At 38.5% G+C, this 17047-nt stretch overlaps 1 protein-coding gene across 12 annotated transcripts in view; it reads left to right on the top strand.

Moving 5' to 3' along the window:
- The window catches only part of LOC108616304 (uncharacterized), a 96477-nt gene that overhangs the window by 30043 nt on the left and 49387 nt on the right, over nt 1-17047 (top strand). For all 12 annotated transcript variants that reach the window (XM_089469593.1, XM_089469592.1, XM_089469591.1 and 9 more), the window contains exon 3: nt 6771-7172. In XM_089469593.1, the coding sequence (XP_089325719.1) occupies nt 6938-7172 (235 nt within the window). In that variant the 5' untranslated portion in view covers nt 6771-6937. The remainder of the gene's footprint in view (nt 1-6770; nt 7173-17047) is intronic.

The raw sequence follows: 17047 nt of genomic DNA, 5'->3' as shown, positions 1-17047 counted from the left end.
CTCCGTGCAGCGACATTTAAAGGATCTCTTAAATAATGGAAATATTTGGGGAAAAAGGAATTAAGATGGATATGACTGTATTTATGAATATGTAGATAAGTTTATAATTCTAGGCAGTACAGAATATGAGGTGGGGATCGTTGCTTCATAGAGCGATGCTTTTTATTTAAAATTCTAATGGAATTGAAACAATCCTTTGCAATATTATAGTTATTGATTGTCTATTAAAATCGATCGTTTATATCGATTCTGTTATCGATGTCCCTCAGCTGCTGAAACGAAGATATGAAAACTAAATAATGAAACTACTAAAACTGAAAGCTATGCAACAGTTTGTACAATTTAATAATAATCTTCATTTTTATGAGCAGCGAAAACTCTATATTCCATGGATTTTACAAACAACTGAAATGCCAACTCATTCTAAAGGTTCAACTAAAAATTTCATGCAATCATAACTATTTGTCCGAGTGCGAGTTGAGAGCTCAATCACTAAGAGAATCATCATTAATTTTTCCATCATCATCGCTTGCTGGGGAAATGGTTCATGAAATGCTAAACTAAACTTAAGCCTTTAAGGCTCTTTGAATAACAATATTTGTGGGCAGCTGAAACTTTTGATCGATTTTAATTAAATTAAAATAAAATCGGAATCTGTTGCTGTCAATGCAGCAGCATTAAGTTATTTCCATTTCAAATACGTTTGCGCTTATTAAAATTCAAATATATGCATGCTTTCATTGAATGAGAGCAGCGCTGGTTATTAAATGCGCATTTTATTGAAAATATATAAAATGCAAGCGAATATTTCATTTATCATAAATCATTCCTGCTATAAATCACGGCCCATCAGCACACTTGCTCAGAATATGAGAGCACTGAAATACATATCCAATTACTCAAAATCAATAGCAGCTAGTATTTCGAGACTACCTGGGTGAAATTTGCCAAGTAAACCAAAAGTTTAATTTTAAGCAGCTTAGATTTGAAATTGCAATTAGTTTGCTCAGTGATAAGCGCTGTGTGGGCTCTGATCTCAGGCTCTGTCCTTGGGCCAGTTGTCCGGTTGCCATTTGATGCTGTCACATTTAGTTGACAAATGTGCGCGCATTTGGCATAATCTGGCTACTGTTTTTTTTTATCTGTATACCCTGCATTAATTAAGTGCTTAGATGGAGATGTATAACACAGTAGACTAGAATGTAGCAGCCAGATCGAGTTCCCTGTTTACGGTGCGTATACTCATTATGGTTTTAATATTTATAAATTAGTAGTTATATATACTACAATATACTAAAAATACTGTACTACTACTATACTTTTCTACTATTATACTATACTACTGCTATAGTTTTGTACTACTATACTATACTACTACTACTGCGCTCTACTACTACTATACTATTCTACTACTATACTATACTACTACTATACTATTTTACTACTGTACTATAGTATAACTATATTATACTACTACTACTACTTATTATGGATCACATTCTACGCATACCTTTAAAGCAAATTTCAATATACTACTCTTCTACTTCTTCGTGTGTTCGTTCAAGGATAAATATATCGATATATATTTCACTCAATCTCTTTAGAGATAACAGAGATTCATATAAAACATAGCAAACACTCAGAGAGTAACCAATGGCTTCGGTTCTTGAACGATCGGCCTGAAACGTATTTTCATTGTTTTTCTCTCCGCTCTGGTTTCTCTAAGCTCATCGTGTTTTGTCTATGTATTGCTTTGTATGCTAAACACATCGATCTCTTGTGTGTGTAAAGACCGTTTGCATTGGGTCTTTGAGTTATTGTGCACTTAATAAGTCTCATTTGTGCGAGCGTCAATCGTATCGTTCTCTAAACAATGTTCGGTGAACGAGCTTCACACGAATCAGTCAACTCAAGACGCTCTACAGAGAACAATATCAAGAACAACCGAACTCCCTCGCTCAGAGCGTAAGGAATTAAAAAGTACGCTTTTAGCAAGGTATGATAATAATATATTATCGTATATATATAATAGAAGTACTTGGAATTTATTGTACTCCACTTATAACTACATTTCATTCAATTTACACCTTTCGACATCCACTTTCCCTCTCTCTCCCTCTTTGCCACCCTCTACAACTTTTCATAATTTATGGCTATATCTGCCTTAAATCATAGCAAGAACACTCCACCCTTAACACACCTATTAAAGCCATAATAACAATATATAATAAGATGTCAACTGTCAGAGCTTACAGGGTATTGCCCTATCAAGTACACATAATTCAGGCGCTGCTTAAGCGTGTTGCTTTTCGTTTGATATATATACATTTTTTTTGGCTAGCTTTTGGCTAGAGGATAGGATATCAGAGCCCTAATCTGGCAAGCAAGGCGAAACCAAACCCCATTGTCCGCTATCTGCTATGCCCGTAAACTCCTTTTCGCATGACGCTGAGGTACTGTCAACAGCTTTGTAATTAGTTGCCTGTTTTTGTGTGTGTGTTTTTTTTTTTTCGTTCGTTTGGTTCGTTTTTCTTGCTCTGCACTCCATGGTCACCATCGCTCTTCGGTGCTGTCGCTGCTAATGTCAGCGCGAGATTGATGGCGATCCATTTTTTAGTTCGCTGCCATGCGAGATGGACAAATGCTGACCATCATTTTTGAGCTGTCTGCTGTCTGCTGTCCTCACAGGCGGCGTCGCATTGCGTATACATAAGGCTTTAATTAGCCAAGTGCCATTTGGCTCGACTCAACTCCGCGAATGCTCAATGCCAAACTGAATTCAAAATCCAGATTCCCGAGCGCTGAATGGCAAATGATAATGAATGATAATGAATTGTGCCCAGAGCAAAAGCGTATCGCAAAATTCAAATATTGTCAGCGGGTGGAAATTGTTAAATTGAAATGCGTTTGCGTTGGCAAATTTGCATAACAGCAAAAATTATACTACTCTACTCTACTCTCCTTCACTCTATTCTTTCTCTCTCTCTCACTCTCTATCACTTTTTGTCTCTATGTATTCTTCAAATAAGCATTGCAATTGTCATAATATTGACTAAACTCACTTTTGAAATGCATATTGAAATAAATATAAAAATACATTTCCCTTTAGAATTTTTAATTTATTCAAAATATATATATCTCTCAAGAGAGAGAGGGATAGTGAGGTAAATTACTAAATTTTCACAGTCGGACAGGCAATGCATACAAAATATGTAATAATACAATTGTAGTTTTTACACAACTTATGTGAACGATTGGCCAGTGTTCGGCTGATTAGATAAATTATAGAGAAGATAAATTTGCGTAGATAAAAACGGTTTAGTATAGAAATTATTTAAAATAAAAATTGAATTTTATTTATTTTAATGAGAGCAGTTTATGCTTTAAAAATACATTTATTTATTTTTTCTATTGTACATAATTTTTATTTGAAAGACTTTTTTGATTATTATGTTATTTATACACTGAATTTAATTAAATTAAAATTTATTTATGTATTATTGTAATTAATTTATTTTTGTGATTTTTAAGTTAGCTTACTATATTTTGCTTTTAGTAATAAAATAAACAATACAATACAATTCATCATAAAAAATTTAAAAAAAATCCTCAACATAATTAATAATAATATGTTTAATACATTTAATTTATCATAAATTAAAAAATATGTGTTTTAAAATAATTTGAAATATACCAGCATATATAGCAGTATATTTTAAATACATTCACATATTAAGTCCGGTTTTCATATCAATTATTTCGCCCTTACAAACTCGCCTGACATCTAAATTGCTTTTGATAGATCCAAAATCCTTTAGAATTCTGAACAATACACCTAGCTGGAGCTGGCTGTCAATAACAGGGTATTACAACAACAGTTGCCAAGCGAAGCGTTGACAAAACCCCAAAAGAGGTAAAAATTTAACAGAATTGCAAATGCTGTTGACACTTGCACAACGCAAACAATTGTCCGCAATCTGCTGCTCTCTCACCTAGCTACAGCTACAGCTACAGCTCCAACTCCCTTTCCCTTTCCCTCTTACTCGCACACACTCTCCCGCTCTCTGTGTCAGTCACCTGCCCTATTCTGCTCCGTCTGACTCGGTGCTTGGCTTTGGGTTTGTATTTGAAATCTGGTCTGGGTTGCGTTTTGGCAATTTTCATGTTTGCATAGTTTTTTGGCAACACTTGATTGCCTTTTGGCTTTGGCCGGAACGCAGAGCCAACCTGGCTAAACAAATCCAGCCAGTGAGCTTGACAGAGCGCCCGTATCTGCACAGCACTTTTGTTGTTGCTAACATTTTTTTTATTTTATTTATTTTTTTTTTTCTGTCATCTTTTTTCTTTTGTCGCCTTTGCGTAATCAAAAACAAAAATTTAAATAATTGCAATAAATTTTTTCTTATTTTCTCATTTTGTCATGCTGACAAATTAGATAAGTTAGCTGTGTATGTGTGTGTGTGTGTGTGTGTGTGTGGGAGTGTATGGGAGTGTGTGTGCGTGGCACATAAATCATATTTAGCTTTGCGGCGCCAGCGAACATTCAATCAAAGTGCAACAAATCCCTCAAATTTGTTATGCGTCACGTACAACTGTCAAGTCGCAGATGTGTGTGTGTGTGTATGTGACTGTGTGTGTGTGCGTGTTTGCCATTTATATGAGACTTTAAAGTCTAGCGAGCCTAAAAGCTAATACAAACACACATATCTATAGATATTTTAATATTATTTAATGCAAAGTGCGGTCTGACTTGGGCTCTTGTTTATGCTTATGGAAATAATCGTAATAGTAATCGTTATCGGAATTGAAAATCGTATGCCAACCACCCGACCGTCTTGGCATTTGACTGGGTTATCAGCTTTACACTCAACTGAATATATTCTGGGGTATTTGTAGATGCCAGCCACGGCTTATTAAATATTAAATTGATAAGGCAGTGACTGACTGAATGACAGTTTCTGTTGTGGTAGTGGTTGCCTTTTCCTTTTCCTTTTTTTTTTTTTTTTTTTTCCTTTTTTGCGGATGCCCTAAACTTATTAAAAATTGGAATGTAGGATATTATGTATTCACAGCGTTGTATGTGACGGATTGCAGGAGGCGTGGAAGAGTAGAATACATTAATGTGTGTATGTATATATTGTAGGGCCTATAAAGTATATTATTTTTGTGGATGCACAGCTTAGATAATCTGGGCATGTCTTACGTCTGTGCATCTCTTCATCTGTAAGTATAATTGTAGTCGTTCTTTTGAGAGAGTATGAACTAGATATGCAGACGTTTTATGTAATCGATAAATTCTTAAATATTCATGAAATCGATTAAAATCGATATAAGTCTAAAATCATTTAGGTATATTTGATAATTTTTTAATGCTTGATTCATCAAATGAAATATTAAGCATACGCACATATGGAGCACTTTTAAGTAACTGAAAAGGGTATCTTCTAGTCATGCACTCCCTCGGCTAGACTACTCCTTTTGTGCCCATTCTTTTTGGTATTCGCATTTGTTGCCTATTTCGCTTGTTGTTGTTGTTTTTGTTGTTGCCTAAGCGGCTTTTGCTCGGCATTCGCGTGTATAGCACGTGCCACGCCCCCGCCCATTGCCCAACTGGGATGCTCTCAATACAATGCCGTTGTATGCTAATATTGCGGGCATATTTTTCATGTCGCAATCATTTTGTGTGCCATTTTTTTCTTTCTGTTTTTTGTTTCTACTTTATTTTATACTTTTCATTGTTGTCGTTGTTGCTGTTGCTGCTGTTGGCATTGCTTAAGCGTTGATTGCAAGCATTTGCATAATTTAAGATTGTTCTGTTCACTGACACTCGACATACTCATACACAGACACACACACACACACACACATAGGCACATACACATACACGCTTGCAGAGTGTATTTCAACATGGTGTCCCCACTCTGGCGGCGCATTAAAATGAAAATTCCAAGCTCAGTCGACGCTCGTTCAAGATTAACATATTTCTTTGAAGCTCCGGCTAAATTATTAAGGTTATAAATAGCAGTGTTGGTAGCCAGTGTTGTATTATACCAAGTGCCCATTAAGTGAGTGTAATGGTTATATTAAGATATTCTGCAGGCAGCAGCAGCAGCAGCAGCAGCAGCAGCCGCAAGAGCAACAGCAATAGCAACTGCTAAGTCAATTGGAATATGACTTAACAAATTAAACGAATTCATGTGAAAAGGATCATTTCTCGCGTGTGGGCGTGTGTAGATTAATTATATCATACATTACATGAGATTCTTGTTTTCTTCTCTGCTTTAATTTCCTGTCATATGATATTGTAGGGAATTTGTTTTTAGATTATTTTACGACTTCTCTTTCATTTCATGTTATATTTATCTCTTATCTCCAACTATTTCGATCTTTATATTTCTCTCATATATATGTTTGTCACGTTCTCTCTGTCTTCCTTTTGCATTCTCTGTCTTTTTATTCATGCCCTCTTTTTCGATTTACTCTCGCATTTTTGGCCTTTCCTTCTCCTTTAATATTTAGCCTTTCTTTGCTAGTCTTCTCCTCTCATTCTCTCTTTGCAGTACAGGTTGCTCGGCATTCACATTTTATACTTTTATAGAGTATCTGCCACTGCGAGCAATCTCAGATTAAACAACTTTATTTTATTGCAGTCTCTGTTCTGTAGTTTCGTTTCTGCTTTTGCAAATATTGAATGACAAAAATATAAAATAAAAAAAGAGAAATAAAATAAAATAAAAGTTTCTCATTTCCATTTCAATTTCTTATTGCAGTTTCAGCCGGTGGCAGCCGGTGGTGCAGCCTGAGCAAAAATAACCACGACGACGACGACGACGCCGAGGACAAATTCACCTGCCTTTTGACAGCGACAGCGATTGGAGGGAGGAGCCGGCAGGTAGCTGTAGGCGGCAGGCGGCGGTAAGCATCCTGTGCTGTGGGCATGTCCACAGCCAAAAGACTGGTGCTCTCGCTACGTGGACGTAAAAATTCGCAGGGCAACTCGGCGACATCGTCGACGCGGCTCGTATCCGCTGGCACCTCGCCGGGCCATGAGCTGGACGAAATAGCCGTTGTCTCCGGCACCGGTTCGACTAGCCATCATTTCTCCTATGGCGGCTGCATTGGCAATAACAACGACGCCATCAGCGCCGCGGCTGTGGCCTGTTATTCAACAGGTAAGCTAAACACACAAATACATGCATAGATGTATAAGATATAGAAGTGTATAATACACACACACACACACACAGAGACACACGCTCTACCCTCCAATCCAACCGCAGCTCCTGTGCACCCACAACAAATGAAATGCCTAAGTACTTTTCGTAATTCATCTTCCAATCCAATGCACAATGCAGTTAAACCACCAATCAGAGAATCATAATCGCCAAAATTGAATTTATAGACTTGGCCACGCCCACCACCCCACCTTGTACACCTTGTAAAACCCCACGCTCTCTGCATGCATTCGCATTTGTTGTGTAGATTTTAGTGGCGCATCTCTTAAAGATCTATACACACATCGTATATATATATATAAAACTGCTTATCAAGTATATTTTAATTATTATATCATTAGAGGTTAGAAGAAATTTACATTAAAATAAGTCAGTAAGCGATTATAGGGTATATTTTTATTAAAATTAAACTCTTAACTTTCATGAAAAATGGATTTTTAAACACAAATGGAATTCGTACAATTATATATAATCATATATATTTATATATACTTGACTCGTTCTCTCCAGCTATTACCTTTGTCTGCATTGCAATTTCTTTGAATGACCTGATTTTCTGCTCCTTTATTTGGCATTTAAATTTTTCATATAGCTTTGGCTTTGGTTTTGGCTATGGGTTTGGGTTTTTCGGTTGAAGCGAGAATTGCATTCGACAGTTGCAAACAACTTTTCTTATTTTCCGTATTTTTATTTTTATTTTTTTTGTTTGCCATTGATTGGCATTTCGATAATGTCAGCCAAGATAGACAAAGCCAGCGCCGAGTCAAAGGTGCGATGCCAAACGATGGCATTTCGCATTTGCATATTTAATGCAGTTGACTGACTCTCAAATGGCACAACTTTAATGCCATCAGCAGGAGCAGGAGCAGCAGCGCCAGCAGCATCATCATCATTGTCAGCCAAGCTCGCAACGGATTAAGTTATGGAAAATCGCATTCTCAGTGAAAAGGCAACAGTTTAGACACTCACCTTTCACCTTTTGTTATGTGAACTCATAAAAGCAAATGCTAATGCATTAAGCTCTGCATACTTATGCAGTGACACTATAAAAACTCCAGCTCAAGAACTATAAAGTTCATTTTGAGATATATACATATATAAACTGGTAACTGTGGTGCAATATTCGTTGGGTTTATATAGAATTGCAGTCGATGAACTTAGTAAATAACAAGCAAGAAAAACAGCTTAGGCAATGCCAAATGTCTTTGAATAGTTCTTGATACAGCGGAATGTCCAAAAATAGCTAGATATTTGGTATTTTATTGTCACATAGAATATAGCGCATAGAAATACTATAAAACTAGCACGACAGATCGATAAACACATATATATGTATAAGCTATAGAAATAGTCTAAAGCACTCTAAAGCTTATAGGGCTATAGCCTTAAAACTCCAAATCTAGCTAAATTTACGCCCAAGCTTTATTTAAAATCAATATCAGCATTCGCTCTCTAGAATTTCAAACAGGAAAACAGCTAAAAACCTGATATATACCTTATATATTTAAGATATTCAAATAGAGCCTGGAACAGTATCTAATGGCAGACATTTCCATGAGTTCGCTCACGATTGCATAATAAATAAAATGGCCATAAAGAGCAGCTGGCTAGCTGACTGGCTGGCTGGCGGGCAGGCCAGGTGAGCAGCAGCTAGCTGTAGTTGAAGCTGTAGCTGCGACTAGCCTACGTGTGAGCTGCTTAGGCTGCTCTGATTTGACAAAGCGCCTTAGCCGGGTCGCCCATTTAGTGGGTAAGTTGTATTTGTGAAGCCTGTCTGTCACAATTGAGCCACAAGTCTGTTAGCTGGCTGTCTGCCTGTTTCTGTTGTTGGCCTGCACAAATCTGGCGCTTTGTGTCTTTTATGTGTGTGTGTGTGTGTGTGTGCGGAGAAGGCAAAATAAATCAATCAAACGACAAATATGCTTAGACAATTGCCGGGCCAGGGTGCTGGCTATGGCCTACAGCTTGTGTCCTAATTTCATTGCCAGGCTGCCAGTAGTAAACTTGACACAAACACAGGCATACAGACACGCAGGCAGACACACATACAAACACACACACGTACGCAATGCCTGGCGTTGTCTTTGGGCTAGCCACAAACGTAGTTCGTTTCCTTTTGCGGTTGCTTGGCTTGTCACATTTTATAGGCCGCATATGTTGCGACCATTTTTCTTTAGCCAGCTGTTGTTGTCTTTATTATTGTTGTTGTAGCACGTTCACTTTGGCTTACAGTTAATTTTGAGCGAAATTCAATTTATCATTGTGCGGCCCATAAATCCAAATTTCGTTTGCCAGGCCGAAGAATCAGAGCTGCTGCTGCTGCTGCTGCTGCTGATGCTCCTGCTGCTGCTGCTCCTGCTGTTTCTGGCCGTGCAACCTGGCCTACTAAAGTGGACAAATGAGATTTATGTGAATGATTCTGTTGTCGCATTCCATTTGTTTTCAACATCAGTTAAAAGTGACTGCAATTTGTAAGCCAACAACAACAAATCCAACAGCCGTAAGCAGCGACAGCAGCAGCAGCAACAGCAGCAACAGCTTCACAAAATGAGGGTCAACGTGACGTATGCGCAATATGTTAAGGACTTCAGCTGCAATACATAATGCTATGTGTATAAATTGCAAGTGCTTATACATATATGTATTTATATGTGAGTGTATGATGGCGAGTGTGCGTGTGTGTATGTATGTGTGCTGCTGTGTGTGTGAGCTGTAAAGTTTTTCAGGCAGTGCTATTGACATTTATCGCTTGGTGGCTCGAATTTAATGACTGTTAAGTTGTTTATGTCCAAATGCACGCTTTAACGCTTACACTGCAGCATGGATAGTGTTCGAGCATTAAATGACTGACTATAAGTTATGCTGTAAATGAGTTGAAGTGAAGGTGAAGATAAACTTTTGAAAGGATATAGCAAAAATCAACATTGACTTTGTCTTGACTGAACAAGCAATCAGACTATCTAGATAGTTGACTCTCAGATTATATATATAATATTTGCATATGTATATATCATATAGTGACTTAATATCGGTTATTTTTATCTTTTTTTATGCATATATATTGAATGATTGTATCTCCAGACAGCTAAGCTAACTAAACTTTGACTAAATGACCAATCGAACTATCTAGTTATCTGTCTATTAATCTATATATAGTCATTCAATCTCACTTGCGCTTAAGGGGTTTATCCATTTAAATTGAGTGACATAACATACTCTCCGGCTTTGCCTCGACTGAAAGACCAATTTCACTATTAAGTTATCTGTCAATCAGTCTATATATGGAATATAGGCATCTCTATTGACTCAGTTTCATTTACGTTTTATGCTCTCTATCTATTTTTATTGAATGACGACATTACATGGCACCTCCTGCCAGCTAAGCTAACTCCTGCTTCCACTTAGCTATAGGGTATTTTTGCCGTCAAAAGCACAGCTTCGGCCGCAACCACAACAACAGCACCAGAGGCAGCATCAGCAGCACCAGCAGCAGCTAAAAATAAAACGAAACTTTTCAACTTTTGGCATATTTTTTTCCTCAATTTTCTCTGTCTCTCTCACTCTCTCTCTCTTTCTTCCTTTTACGCTCTGCCAATGAAGTTGACAATTTTTAGCGTGTACGTACATTGCTCTTTCAAGACTATCAAGCGAACTCCAAAAGTATGTGTGTGTGTCAGAGTGTGTATTTGGTCGTTGACAATAGCAATTTGGTCGTGGCTTTGATCAAAGTTTATTTTGCCTTTTTTTGTTTTTTGTTTTTAGCCTGCTATAGCATAGCTAAATTGAATTTGACTCTCACAAAGAGGCAGCAGCTGAAACGGAACATATTTTCGGCTCTATTTTGTTTCTCTTTTTTTTTTGTAATTTTTATTTTTAAGAGCTGCACGTGCGAAATAGGCGTCGAATAATCTAATTTGGTGTGTGCTGTTTTTAGCGTCAAATTTTATTAATAAACGAACGGAAAAATCAGGCGCGAGCTCGTCGCTTTAATACTCTAATTGAAGGGGATGAGCAGAAAAATCCAGTTGGGCTTAATGCCAGGGTGTATAAAATATATATACATATATATGTATTTTTTTTTGTATTTTTTATGTTGTTATATTTTTTTATATTTAATTTTTTTATATTATATATTTAATGTTTTATGTTTTAGATTTTATATTTTATATTTTATATTTTATATTTTATATTTTATATTTTTTATTTTTTATTTTATATTTTATATTTTATATTTTGTATGTTATATATTTTTTTCTGTTTTATATTTTATATATTCTAAAAGAAATATTTGGATATAAATAAATCAAAATTTTTGCTGCATACTTATTCGGGCAGCAACTAATGGCTAAGCGTATAGCTCGCAGTGTAGCTTTTTATATGTGGTGCTTATATTCTTCTAAATACATATACATCTATAAAGTCTCGCTCTTAAATTTATCTATATAGCCATCAGATTTGCTGTTTTAAAGCACATTTCAATGCTTGGCTTAAGCTGCAAACGCTCGACTCATCATCAAGAAGGGCCAAGTGCATGTCTTTGTCTATTATTGCATTTCACTCACTCTATGTCTCTCTCTCTCTCTCTCGCTCTACGCCTGCCTTTGTCTGCCCGTCCGTTCATGCCATAATTGAGCTTAGAGGTCTTATGGCAGCTGCATCATTGATTTGGCTGCCCAATACCCTGGCCCAGCTCTGCCTAGTGCTACCACCTGCTATCCTTCCATGGCTGGACAGCAACGTCAAAGTTTTGTTGAAAGTATTTTTTAGGTGTGTTGTTTTTTTTTTTTTTTTTTTCGTTTTGTTTGCTTGTTGTTTTTGTTGCTGCCGGACCGCTGCGCTGGCTGTTGTCAGCTTTAGAGGCGAACTTCAGCAGCAGACATAGCTGCTGCGAAAAGTTTTTCCATCTCATTTTAAAGGTGATGTAGCGCAGCCCCATACTCTGACTAAGTCTCACTAACTCTCCCTGTATCTATATATAGACTGTCGATGATTTGCGCATGTATAATTAGTTTTATTTACCACCTGGCGCACAAATTTTAATTAGAATTTATGCATAGTGCCCCAGCCTAACGGGGCCTGTGTGTATTAGCTGGCCAACTGGCTGGCTGGCTGGCTGGCCGAGCACCTCAAGTCTTAATGGCTGTAATCCCATCCGGAATGCCAGCCAGGGTGGAACGAGTGGGATGGGGGGTGGGGAGGGGCTGCAGACAGTTTGATTGCCATGGCTTTGGCTCGACTGCGGTTGTAAGTAATTCGAGCATTTCAATTATAAAAGCAATCTTGACGCTCGATGTTTGTCGAACGCTTGGACAGTCGCTTACATTGTTGGCCATATTAGTTTACCAATTTGATGGCGCAGTTTAGATGGCGCCCCAGCGCAGTTAACGCCAATTGCAGCGTGAAATTGAAATCCACGTAAATGCACGTGGCAGCGGCAGAGCGCTGGTAGAGTGGCAGGGTGGTAGTGTGGTGGGGTCGAGCGGTTGACTGCAACACCCAAATAGTTGGCAACGTTTCGGATTGCCACAAAGTTGCATTGGCAATGCGACATGGCTTACGGCTGCGTTTTAATTGTCATTCGTGTTTGTGCCAAACGAGCTGACGGCCAGGTTGCGTATACGCCGCGTCTGCCTGCGACAATGTTGCAGGTTGTACACAAAACTATGCAACAGAGAGGGAGGAAGAGAGGTGGAGTGGGAGTGGGAGTGGGAAGCTGATATAGAGCAACACAAAGGGGCACTTAAAGTTCACACACACACACACACACACACACACACACATACACACACTCTCACATAGCCTGGCAAGTACTTTCAAAAGGTTTTGCTTTGTCGGCCCCGTAATGCAATTACAAAATGCCAACAGTGGTGCAAGCAGGTGAGAGGCACCTGGCGACTGGCCAGGCAGCAGACCAGTCAGTTGACAGGTGTTGGCCAAAGCACGCCTAAGACAGAGAACGAGTTTTCATCCGAGAGAGAGAGAGAGAGAGAGAGCTGCCTAAAGCCGATAGAGCGACGACTGAAAGCCAACATAGTCATGGATTTTTGCCGCTTTGCTCAAGTGGTTGACTTATCAAGTAAAGTGCAGCATTAAAAAAATTACCAAAGCAGTTTGCCTTTTCTTTTTCTTTTTTATTTTCCTCCTTTTTTTTTTTTTGCTCTGTTTTTCTCTTCACATTTTGTTTTTGATGCCCCGGGCAATGCGTCGGCGGCAGTGAGTGTCATCCTTTATGAATGCAGAAAAAGGCCACAAAATGCTGATCAGACTAAGCGTATAAAGATGAGCAACTAGTGCAATGGCATTACGTCGTGTGGCTCAAAGTGAAGGGCAGTCCATTGAGAGAAGTGACCATTGACTGCTTCAGTAACCATGGAGAACGGGGACATTTGCCTAATGCCAGTTATATGAGAGCAGAGGCGATTGAAACTCAATTTGTTTTTTTTTTTTTTTATAGCTGGCTTCAAATTGTGTGTGAATGAGAAGACAAGTTCATGTGGAGTGCTATACGGAGGCGGGCGTATTATAATATAATGAGAGAGCAAAAGAGAGAAAGGGAAGAGTTATGGAAGTGGGAGACAAAAGTAGTGGTAGGAGAGAAGAAGAGAGTGTGAAATGACGGAAAAGAAAGAGAGAGAGGGAAATATATGCATATGGGGAAAAACTGAGCATGGAGGACAAATTGATTTCGTATTGCTAAAATAGAAATTTGAGGGAGAGTCATATGAGAGCCCGTTTGAATCGCGAAATAAGCCGTATAAAATCATTCCCCGGTTCTTTTCGTCTTTGCTCTCTGTTGAGCGCCTTGAATTGAACTACTCGTTTGAAGCTCATTTAACGAACATTGCTTAGAGAGCGATACGATTCAGCTTCGCATAATGAGAGTCAGTCAGTGAACAAATAGCTCAATGGGTCAATGCAAACGGTCTTCACATAGACATACACAAGACCTACCTTCGCTCACGAACCCAAATGAGCCAAATAACAAAAGACGAAAATCGATTTCTGGCCGATCCGACGAACGAGCTCGTTACAGAGCCGAAGTAAAGACTTGGAGAATCAAAGCAGCTTGCATTGTTCTCTAAGTCTTTGCTCAGAGAGCTAGAAACGATCAATAGTCACTTGTATTAGAGACACAAATAGAGAAATGAAAATAAAGATAAAGAGAGCACAGTTCATCTAAGAGTGAAAATTGACTAAATAAATATTCCATGTGAAATAAATAGAAAATGAATACAAATAATAGGTCAAAGTAAAATTAAGCAAGCGAAAAGTTAATCTGTGGGGCATTTCTAACAGTCTAAATGACATCACACGAAATAAGATAATTAATTATATAAATATAATTGTTTTAAACTAAGCCAAAACATGTTTATTAACTTGATTTGTCACAGAGAAAAGTAACCATGGCAAGAGTATGAAAATGTGGGCGGTAAATGCTGTGCTGAGCCGCGGCAAAGATGCGAGCAAACTTTTTCAAAGCCGACAATTTACTTAAAACTTGATTTATAAACAGCTCAAAAATGTCTTAAGACAAACTTAAGCTGTTTGCGCAAGGCCAAAAAGTTGCATATAATTTATATATGTATGTATGTATATGTAGCGAGGCACGGCTCTAATGAGTATTTAAGAACACGCCATGCAAAAGTCGGTGACTAGGGCGAATATGCACACACAGACACACAGAGACACACTCATACACGCACGCAACCACAAATCAAATATTAAGCACATTAAACTTGAAATAGGCTTTCGGGCATTTGGTTGCTGTTGTTGTTGTTGTTGTTGTTGCTGTTGCTGTTGCCACAATTACAGCTTCAGTTACGGCGACAGTTTTGGAATATCAATCACATGAGCAATGCCTGCAGAGCATAAACCTATTATTTTTCAACCACAGACAGAGACAGAGACAGGCGCAGAGAGAGCGAGAGAGTGGGTGAGCGAGTGTGAAACAGAGATGGCTAAGCTCTGGTCTGCCTCTGCTGTCGGCTACACATGTTTGGCCTTATCAAGTTTGGTCAACTGGCAGCGATAATTTGCTAGCCAGTGAGTGGCCTTCTCTCACATATGCTGACCCCGGGATTAGCTGCTAGGTATTAACAGCTAGCCAGACCGCAGACATGGGAATGGCTTGGACAGCAGCAAATGTAGCCACGACTGAGAGGGGAGTGAGAGGCTGAGAGACGGTGCTGCTGCATCAGCATTTAATGGCTGCCACGCCTCTTCTTCTTGCTTCCTTTTTTTCTCTTCTTTTAAAGAAGCAATTTGGCAAATTTATGTTGTAATTACCCGCGCTCTTTTCTTTGCACCTACGTGCATCTCTTACCCTCTACCCACCTCTTCTTCTTCTTCTTCTTTTTTTTTGGCTGGCCCGTAGCAAATTAAGTTTTGCGCTTTGGCTTGGCCGCGCCGCCTCCTGCCAAATGGCAACTGCCAACTGGCGATGGCAGCTAAGCGGATTACACAACAACAACAACAACAACAGCAGCAGCAACAACAACAACAACAGCAGCAGCCGCAGCAACAATTGCTGTAAAAAAGAAGAAGAAATAAAAAATGAAAAATATATATTTTAATATTTCTCTTTTATACTTATTTTTCTTATGCTCGTTGACGACGTGAAAAGAGTATATTGTGTTTGGCGGAACGTCAGACAGGCTGTCTGTGACTCGGTGTTAATAGAAGGCATTCGTTGCCATTGAGGAGCAGAGAAATATTTTGAATATATAATATACCATAGTATATAAGCTTGTATATGATGTCAACTCCTAGACGAACTTGAAACTCTGCCAGCTTTTATTTCATAAAAATTCATTGTATATCTGAACTCTTTTGAAACAAGTCAATTACTGTTTATATTCTGCTCTGCAATCGAAATAATCAACAAGAGAATATTTTTATTACAATTTAATTGAATAAAAATTCCCAGCAAATCAATTAAAGGCGAAATGCAATTGTAAAGATGGGATTCAAAATCTCATTTAGTTCTTGAATACTTGCTATCTTCTCTACAATTTCTCCTCTACAAGCCTCATCTCCATATACGGGAAATATCAAGAATTGTCGAGAATGAACAAGTTTTACAGTTGAACGATTTCAGAATTGATTTCTGGGGCCTTTGTATCATGAGCAAGTATCATGCAGTCAGAGATTATGCGCAGCTCCTCTTACTGTTGCTGCCGTTTGTTTGTGCCGTGTGCCAGTTATATTTTACTTGTACTTTTGCTCGCTTTATTATTGTATTTATTTTGCTGGCTGCTGCTGATTGGGCACGTGGCGCTGCGGCAAATTTGCCTTCTTACATAGCGATAAGCGCAATTATAGCGCCAAGGAAATTATAAGAGCAAGCAGCAAGAGTAGCAAAAATAACTGCAGCAGGAGTAGCAGGGGTCGATGGAGGGGCAGGAGCAGGAGTAGTAGCTGCTGCTGCAGGAGCAACATTTTGCAGTTGGCGCACGTTTTTTGGATGCAACAAAAAGAAGAAACAAAAAATGAAAGAGAGGTGGCAACTTTTTTGCAAACAATTTTGATAGCGCAACGAGTGTGGCATGTGGCAGTTGCAGTGGCCAAAGTGCGACGCCTGCAACTTTGTAGCTGTAATCGCATTTGCTTGCCAATAAAATTGTTAGCCAAAAGCTCTCGAGAGCCTTGAACCCGGCGAATGAATAAAGCGAACGGACATATTCACATATAGTATATATATATGGGAGTGAATAGCGAAAGGTAACTACAATGAGCAGCTGCACAATGTAGATGAGTTGCATGAGTGAAATATGAATGGCCACACTTCACGGACTGTCTGACGGTTTGGCTGG

The sequence above is a fragment of the Drosophila arizonae genome, chromosome 5 (genome assembly GCF_054131065.1).
Source record: "Drosophila arizonae isolate 15081-1271.41 chromosome 5, UAZ_ARI_1.0, whole genome shotgun sequence".
Classification (NCBI taxonomy): domain Eukaryota; kingdom Metazoa; phylum Arthropoda; class Insecta; order Diptera; family Drosophilidae; genus Drosophila; species Drosophila arizonae.
This window is presented reverse-complemented; position numbering and strand designations above follow the sequence as displayed.